The 8,946-nt window shown below is 38.2% G+C and overlaps 1 protein-coding gene and 1 long non-coding RNA gene across 2 annotated transcripts; both read left to right on the top strand.

Annotated features, from left to right (window-relative positions):
* Positions 1 to 2,059: 2,059 nt before the first annotated feature.
* LOC135616478 (uncharacterized) lies at positions 2,060 to 4,285 on the top strand. The gene is made up of 3 exons (XM_065115710.1): positions 2,060 to 2,581; positions 2,821 to 3,168; positions 3,256 to 4,285. The coding sequence occupies exons 1-3, from the start codon at positions 2,198 to 2,200 to the stop codon at positions 3,886 to 3,888; spliced, it is 1,365 nt and encodes a 454-aa protein (XP_064971782.1). The 5' UTR covers positions 2,060 to 2,197; the 3' UTR covers positions 3,889 to 4,285.
* A 3,900-nt stretch (positions 4,286 to 8,185) lies between these two features.
* LOC135616479 (uncharacterized) lies at positions 8,186 to 8,905 on the top strand. Its single transcript, XR_010488348.1, has 2 exons — positions 8,186 to 8,493; positions 8,565 to 8,905. It is a non-coding gene; the product is annotated as an uncharacterized LOC135616479 (long non-coding RNA).
* The last annotated feature ends 41 nt before the right edge of the window (positions 8,906 to 8,946 follow it).

The following is an 8,946-nucleotide window of genomic DNA, read 5'->3' on the forward strand; positions in this document are numbered from 1 at the left end:
ATCTTTAGTATAGTGTCTGAGAACCTTCATTAAGTTTCTACCATTAATATATAAAACATCAAAAATAAGATGGTCCATCGTAATAGCATAGCCTACATTCTTTAAATTCTTAAATTCACCTAACATTTACCTATCCTATATCCGGGCTAATTACATATTACCCTTTGTAATTAGCTACTTTTAGCACATCGATCCCTATACTTTCAAAAATTGTATTGTGATCTCTATACTTACAAAAGTAAAATATCGAGATCCCTATACAAGATTAAAAATATAATTTCATAAGATCAAAAATCAAGAAAGAGATAGGAGTTTTATTGGAGCAACGAGATTAAATATTTCGAAGATGACTAATTACATAGGTAATAATTAACCCCCTATATCCTATTAATTATTTCAACCGAAGTTTCTCTTTATCTGTACCATAATAAATATACTGGTCCCCTATCTATTCTTTATTTTCTTCTATAAGAACAGATCCACCGATAGTAAAATACCGATACCTTTCATGAAGTAAAATACGCTATATTCCACCAACGTATAGGTAATAATATATCTTTTTCGCACCTCGTATGTGCATGCATTTTCCACTGTGTCCAACCATCACTGCATACAAAGTTTTTTCTCTGGGAGTGTAGAGTGTAGAGACTTCAAATCATCCATATTCCCCTAATATGCAGATGTTCCAGCGAAAGAAACCCTAGTTTAATATCACTCGGAGAAGATAGGACGAGAGATGGATGACGAAGACAAATGCACACAGGTTGGCCACCGGCCGGAGGGCCATCGGTTGTCTTCACACCCATAACCCTCGGGGCTGCATGAGGACAAGACTAATGAAAGCAGCAACTCGGACGGTCGATCCGGCCTCGGACGAGCACATGGCGTGGAGTTAATGGCGTTGATGGCGACGGATCACATGCGTGGAACCGATCCACTCGCACGAGTGCTCCCCCGATCCGATCGGTGGCATTTCGCATCATGGGCCATCCATCCCTGTTTGGACCGCCATGATTGAAATAATTCTAACATATACATATATATATATATATAGATAATTCTTTATAATCAAAAGTAATCAGCAAATTAGCAACTCTTCATGGATTTTATAGTTTGTAGCCGAATAATCCAGAATTAGATAAATTACTGCTTAAATAAAGTATTAGGCTTTTAAATATGATATTTGTATAGGAATGAATATCCAAATTTGCACGAAATGAGAATTTACGATACTCTTAAATATTTTTAACAATTTAAGAATTAAATCCCATGCTGAACACAAAATTTACCTAAAAGTTTAAAGGATAATAAAAAAAAATCACATGTCATGATTTCGAAATGCAGCCAAAAAACAAAAATATGTCGAAATTTAGATCAAAACTATCAAGAAAGGGTAGAGTTAAAACCCTTTTTTTAACTCTTATACTTGGTGATTATATGTCTTACTTTTGTGTAATTTATAATTAATGCTTGGGTATTTTATGGTAAATATTTTCCAAAATATTGTGTAATATTTTGACTTCCACATTTTATTTTTCAATGTTCTAAAGCACTCAAAAATTCTAAATAAGATTTTAACAAATCAAATTTAGTCCTAAATTCCTTTTAATGATTAAATATAATTTTGAGTTAATCGAATGGAATAGATCATGCTATCATATGATAAATTCATCGTATAATAAAGATATAAATTAATTTAATTAATAAAAATCTTCATAATTCATCATAAAATCTTAAAAATCATTCAATCCGATCATTTTTAATTTTATTATGCTTTCAATTTATATGAAAAGGAACAAACGAAACAAATTAGTCTAAATTTGATATAATCGGATCATTTCCTCCATAAATTGTGTTCCTAAATAGGCCTAAAATTGATCAAATTAGCCAAAGGAGAATATATATATATATATATATATATATATATATATATATATATATATATATATATATATATATATATATATATATATATATATATAAAATTTCTTTGGGTTCGTTTCGGCTTCCATTCGAGACGTACACAGCCGCCTTCTCTCTCTATATCTCAACCAACCCACACGGTCGAAGTCACTGCAATCCCACTTCTTCTTCTTCTTCCTCTTCCTCGTCTCCCCACCCAACAGTAGAAGGGTTCTTCGTTCTCTTTATCAGTGTTGCTCGAGGAGGGAGGAGGGAGGAGGGAGGAGGGAGGGGAATGGAGAAGAAGCATGGTGTGCTTTCGGCGCGGGGGAGGTCCAGATCGGAAAGCCCCCGGCGGATGGCGGAGCTCTTCCTCTTGCCACGGCGGTGGAAGCGGCTCGGGCGTGCTGCTGATCCCGTGGCCCCGAGGTCTGGGAGCCTGGCGCCGTTGATGGAGGGTCCGGACCCCGGGGAGGCGGATGCCGCGCGGAAGGACCGGGGGTGGGGGCAGTGGGTGAGGGGCCAGCTGTCGCGGGCGCCGTCCATCTCCGCTGCAACTGCCGCCTTCCGACGGACTGACCTCCGGCTGCTGCTCGGAGTCATGGCCGCGCCTCTCGCCCCCGTCCACGTCTGCTCCACCGAGCCGCTTCCGCACCTTAGCATCAAGGATACACCCATCGTGAGCACTCTTCTTCTCCTCCTCTGTTCTTTACATAGCCTTCTACACGTGAACACAGCATATTACGTAGCGGTAATGGTAATTGTATTTGATGAAGCGCCTCATCACTCTTCCCGTCATGTATCCATCTTCGTTCCGTTTATGGCTTCGTGATCGAGAGCATCTCTAAAAACTAAAAAAAAGATCATGTCTTTTGCTTTCGATTGTGACCAACTCTCTATGTCGATTTGTTGCGGCAGGAGACTTCGTCGGCGCAGTACATACTGCAGCAGTACATCGCCGCATCAGGAGGTTTGACGTTGTTGGGCTCCATCAGGAACGCGTACGCGATGGGGAAGGTGAAGATGGTAGCGACCGAGTTTGAGACGGCGACCAGGGTCATCAAGTACAGAAATGCAACCAGGGATGCCGAGGCCGGTGGCTTCGTGCTCTGGCAGATGGCGCCTGACATGTGGTACATTGAGCTCGCTGTCGGTGGCAGTAAGGTCCATGCCGGTTGCAATGGCGAACTAGTTTGGCGCCACGCACCATGGCTCGGCGCCCATGCTGCCAAGGGCCCTGTCCGACCCCTTCGCAGGGCTCTGCAGGTATAGAGCCAATCGATAGAGCATCATACCCTGTTTCATGTTTATACTGTATTAGTTGCTTGATGGTTCGGTGTTTGCCGTATGCAGGGGCTCGATCCATTGACCACAGCGAGCATGTTTACCAACGCACGGTGCATCGGGGAGAAGAAGGTCGACGGGGAAGATTGCTTCATCCTCAAGCTCTGTGCAGACCCGCAGACGCTCAAGGCAAACAGCGAAACACCTGCGGAGGTCATTAGGCACGTCTTATTTGGTTACTTTAGCCAGAGAAGTGGGCTTCTCGTCCACCTCGAGGATTCGCATCTAACTCGAATCCAGTCCGGTGCTGGTGGTGATGCGGTCTACTGGGAAACCTCCATCGACTCCTCCATCGATGATTACCGCCCGGTCGAGGGTACGATGATTGCTCACTCCGGCCATTCGGTCGTCACTCTTTTCCGGTTTGGGGAAGCAGCCCTGAGCCACAAGAAAACCAGGATGGAGGAGGCTTGGACCATAGAGGAGGTGGCTTTCAATGTCCCCGGACTCTCCATGGATTGTTTCATCCCTCCGTCTGATTTGAAGCGTGGGTCCATCAGCGAAGCCTTGGAGCTACCTCAAGGAGAGAGGGGGAAGAACGCCGTGGCCGGCGGTCTTCACGCTAAGGTCGCAGCTCTGAATAAGTCACACGACGACGACGACGTCATGTGGAGGTGGAAGTCTGATGCTAATACCATATAAGATTTGAAGTGAATTGAATTGAATTGTCGATACCGACGAATTCCCACTGACCGACTGACCACGAAAGATTGGTCTGTAGAAGCTAATTATTCAGGGATTACCTGTAAATAGAGTCATAATGGTTCGGTGGTCTTTTAATTTAGCAGCATTTATAGAAGAGTGCTCCATGAACAGTGCAGTTCCACCTCCTTGCCTCGATGACTGGTTTGGTCTGGCTCACCAGCTCCGATGGGATGGGGGACAGAGGGCTTCTTCCGCCTCCTTGTTTTAGCATGGTGCTGCTGCTTCCATTCTTGAAAGGAGCTGATTGTTATGGTGTCTGCAACAACTCGTGTATCAATCAGCATGTCATGTGTGCTTTTTCTTGTTTATTGGTGTGGAAACCATTCGGGTTGTATGAAGCTGATAGATGTAACAACACTATGCTCTTTTGTCTTAAGCTGATAGATAGATGTAACCTTCCGATCCACTTCATCCATATTAAGATGATGTGAACCAAACCTATGCTCTTCTTATGCATTATTATTATTGCCTTTTGTCACCTTCCGAAGCACTAACTCTTCTTTTCCTACTGTGTGACATGACACCATCGTCAACTTTACTGTCTTGATGTAGCTGGGTCCGGGATTCATTAAGAGGAGCCCTGCTGCCTCTCTCTCTCTCTCTCTATCTTGGTGATGTTAATTATGTCTTATTGGTAGCTAGAAAACTGGGGCCAGGAAGAATGGTAGATAGATAACTGGGGCCTGCTCTGCATCTCCTTTGACTCCAGGGAACGTGAAGATATCATTCATTACCTCGAAGCATGTGTGGGCTCTTCATCACTCTCACTCTCTTTAATTCAGGTACCGATGGGTGGGAATTTGATATCTACCTGTCTTCGCTAGCAGCAGTGCATCTCACCACCTATTGCTGTTATTAATTCTCAGAAACTTCCTCATCATGATGCGGCTTCCCAGCCGTGCTCATTGATGACCATGCTCACCTTTTTCCTCACAGGTCGATTGATATAATGCTCGACGGGAGGTGTGTCCTGAGAGACAAAGGCTCCACGATTTAAGGAGCACAAGGATGTACGTACCATCACCCTTCACGTGAGCTTTAATATCCTTCTTCTCATCAGTAGGTTGCGCAACACCAAGACTAATAATGTCTCGAATCCATTCTACTTGTACGCTATACTTATTGACATGCTTGGCTGCCATAAACTTACTAGTGGGATACTAATCTCTGGTACTAGAGAAATGGACATCACACAAAGCATGCATGCATGCCTTCCTTCTCTTCTGCTAATTTGACTGCTTTAGATGAAACAAGCGTGAGATTATTTATCAAGGCAATAAAGTGGGTAGAAATTGGGATATTATTTTTTATGCCATAATCTTAGTTAAACCATCTCATAGGCATGTATGTGTATTTGTTTGTCCATCCAGCTTGGGGATGCAATAAAGGCTGGCTCATATGATGCAGAAAAAGTTGCACATCTAAAAAGAAGATAAAGAAAACAAGATTCTCTAAAGGAAAATGGGTTTGGTAAAATGCTAAAGCAATTATTATTGGAAATTATTGTCCATTTTACATTAACTATCAACTGTGATGGAAGGAAGATTCATGAAGCTCTGAAGCATCAAAATAGTGGGCATCAGACAACAAAAGTGATTCCCTCTCGGTGGAGACTCAAACGTGGAGGAGGTATTGAAAGTGATAAAACATGACATGCTGCCAAGACACCTTCGTATCAGGCAATATTTCATGGAAGATTCACATCGATACATGAAGCGATATATGATGTCATGAGTAAATCATGCAGAAAGAAATTTGCGTGTTGTTTATTGCCGAAACCCGAAATCTGATCGCATGAACTTTTGATTAGTGAAAATACCAGAAGCTGATGGAGAATATGATGCATGTAAATAATAGATATCACTGGTTTCGACAGCTTCTTAGTATAATGTATTACAACATACACACCACATACCGGACATGAAGATTTGCAATAGAAAATCTAAATGTGGAATGCTCATAGTAATATTGTCCTCCTCATCTATAATGGTTTCGAAATGTCATATCTTATTAAGTTCATCTTGGATGCATAAACAGTAACAAAAATAGATTTTAAATTTGATGGATAATGTTGTAGGGGCTTACAACGTTGATTTCCTCCTCTATCACTCATGTAGAAAAATAGCAAAAGCGTGCTAAGTTGTGTGGGAGATTCATCACTCTTGTAAAGATTCAACAGTAGCAAAACAAGATCCTTACCCTTTGTTATTATTGTTAGCTAGCTAATGGCTAGTCAAAATTTTAAATTCCAATCCTATATTCTCAATTTTTTTAAAAATTATTTTTAAAAAATCCTTAGCTGATGGGAAGCTTTTGAATTCTTGAGCAAGTTTGTAACAATAATTTTGTTGCCTCGATCCTCTTCTTGGTAGAAGCTTCCACTTTCCTGATAAAAAAATCCATTCACTTAATCGTTCTAATAGAAATTCATCTTATATATATGTAAGCATTCATGATTATACAAAAAATAATAATATCATAAATTAAAATCATATTTACTATGCATATCTTTTAATGTCAACTAGAAAACATTTATTTGATTTGCAAGCATATTGTCGTCAAATCCGAAAGCCACAATAATATTAATATACAAAGAGAACTAGACTCGACTTTTTCTTTCTTTCTATTATTTATATTATCGTTATGAGCGATAAATTAAAGACTAAGAGAGATTAATAATATCTACAATATCAATAGCTGGCATATCATCCCTAGGAGGTCATGTCTTTCTATACATGAGAGCAAAGGGTCTAGGATGATAATTAGGATAGTCCTTCTCATCAAGATAATCTCATAAGAAATTTTATTATAATTGAATGTCATTTCTATTAATCAATAATTATCATCAAAATTTAATTTAATATATAACATATCTTACCTAATTAAATAAATTATATTGATCAATTTTATAATATATCTTACCTAATTTCTTTAGAAATTAATTTGATTTTATACTTAAAAGATTAACCATACAAGCTATTTATTTATTAAGATATTAAATATTATATATCTATATATAAGAAAGATTTGCATATGATTTTTATTAAATTAGAGAAAGTATATAATAGGGTTCCTATAAATTTATTATAGTAAATTTTATAAAAAAAATATGTGTCTACTAATTGTATTAATACTACCAGATATATATGATAATATAGCTACTAGTGTTAAAACTATATGCAGTATGTCTAATGAGTTTCCTATTATTATAAGGTTACTTTATGAGTCTTATATGATCATTGGATACTTTGAGATTAAAAAAAAATTTATAAGATAATTATAAGACCAATAAGACTTAAGATTTGAGTATTGAATAGTTATATATATATACATATATATATATATATATATATATATATATATATATATATATAATATTTATGATATCGAGATAAAAATATTGAGATGGATGTATGGAATTAATAGAAAAGATAGAAAATAAAATATTTTTATTTGTAAATAACTATATATCGCTCATAGAAGATAAGATGAAATTAAAAAAAATGATATAGATACATGTTAAGACCTTTGAATATGATATTCAAAAATATGAAATAATTAATAGTAGTGATACGATAAAATATAAAAATATATATATTTTTTGATAAAAACTATAAATAAAAATTTAAATATTTTAAACTTAATCAAACATACAGATATATATATATATATATACATACATATATATATGTACATATATATATATACATATGTATATATATATATATGTATATATATATATATATGTATATATATATATATACATATATATACATATATATATATACATATATTTATATATATATGTATGTATATATATATATACATATATATATATATACATATATATATATATACATATATATATATATACATATATATATATATATATATACATACATATATATATACATATATATATATATACATATATATATATATACATATATATATATACATATATATATATATATACATATATATATACATATATACATATATATGTATATATATACATATATACATATATATATATACATATATATATATATACATATATATATATATACATATATATATATATACATATATATATATATATACATATATATATATATATATATATATATATAGGAACCGGATAGAAGCCGCTTTGTCGGCTACAGCGACGGTACACAGTAATATCTATGCATCGCGTGACGACCGACGTCGCGTCGCAAGTCCCCGTCACGCGGTCTTGGCAACGAATCTCGTGTCCCTTCGTCTCGCTGCGGAATAAGAGACGCTTCCACCACAATCCAACAAAGGTCCGAGGGAGAGGGAGAGAGTGAGGGGCAACAGTGATTGGTCTCCACTATCCACGATCCAACTCTTCTCTCTCTCCGTCATCGGAGATGGATAGGTGCTGGGTACCAAAGAAGAGAGAGGAAGGGCATCGAGAGGCGCGCGCGTCGATGATTAAGTGGTGGGAGCGCGTGGTGGTGTTCCCAGCGCGGCGAGTCTGGATCGGCGTTGCCACCCGTCTCGGCATCCGAAGGACCGGTAAGATCGCAACCCGGCACTCCGGGCTACAAGCCTGTTGTCGGCTTCTTCTTATTGTCGCCTTGGAACAGGGCTGAGGAAGCTGAGGAAGGAGGTGAGGTCGTGCGACTACGAGGACGTGCACGTCATGTGGGAGTTGCTGCGAAAGGCCGACACCGAAATCGGAGGGCGTCCGTTCGGTTGCAGGGCGATCCAACGAGGGAGGCGGAGATGGAGGCGAGGTGGTGGCGAGCTGTGGGCCTCCCTCTGCCACTGGGCTCCTTGTAACCTGTGTCGCAACTTGTAATTCATTCCCCGTGTTATCTCTTCTCTTGCTTCCCAAGTATATACTCTCCTGTCAGGGCAAAAGTTGTAGTGGACTCCGTTTCTTGTACATATATAGAAACAATCCATCATCATCATCGTCTCTCAATTCTATGGCTCCATGCTTCGAGCTCACAAACATCTTCCTTC

Source organism: Musa acuminata, chromosome BXJ2-7 (genome assembly GCF_036884655.1).
Source record: "Musa acuminata AAA Group cultivar baxijiao chromosome BXJ2-7, Cavendish_Baxijiao_AAA, whole genome shotgun sequence".
Taxonomy (NCBI): domain Eukaryota; kingdom Viridiplantae; phylum Streptophyta; class Magnoliopsida; order Zingiberales; family Musaceae; genus Musa; species Musa acuminata.

Bases quoted from the DNA above. Each gene is read 5' to 3' on its own strand.
- LOC135616478 (XM_065115710.1), top strand. From the start codon at position 2,198: ATGGAGAAGAAGCATGGTGTGCTTTCGGCGCGGGGGAGGTCCAGATCG. The intron at 2,582-2,820 runs GTGAGCACTCTT...TTGTTGCGGCAG, and splicing joins GCATCAAGGATACACCCATC to GAGACTTCGTCGGCGCAGTA. The intron at 3,169-3,255 runs GTATAGAGCCAA...TGCCGTATGCAG, and splicing joins CCCTTCGCAGGGCTCTGCAG to GGGCTCGATCCATTGACCAC.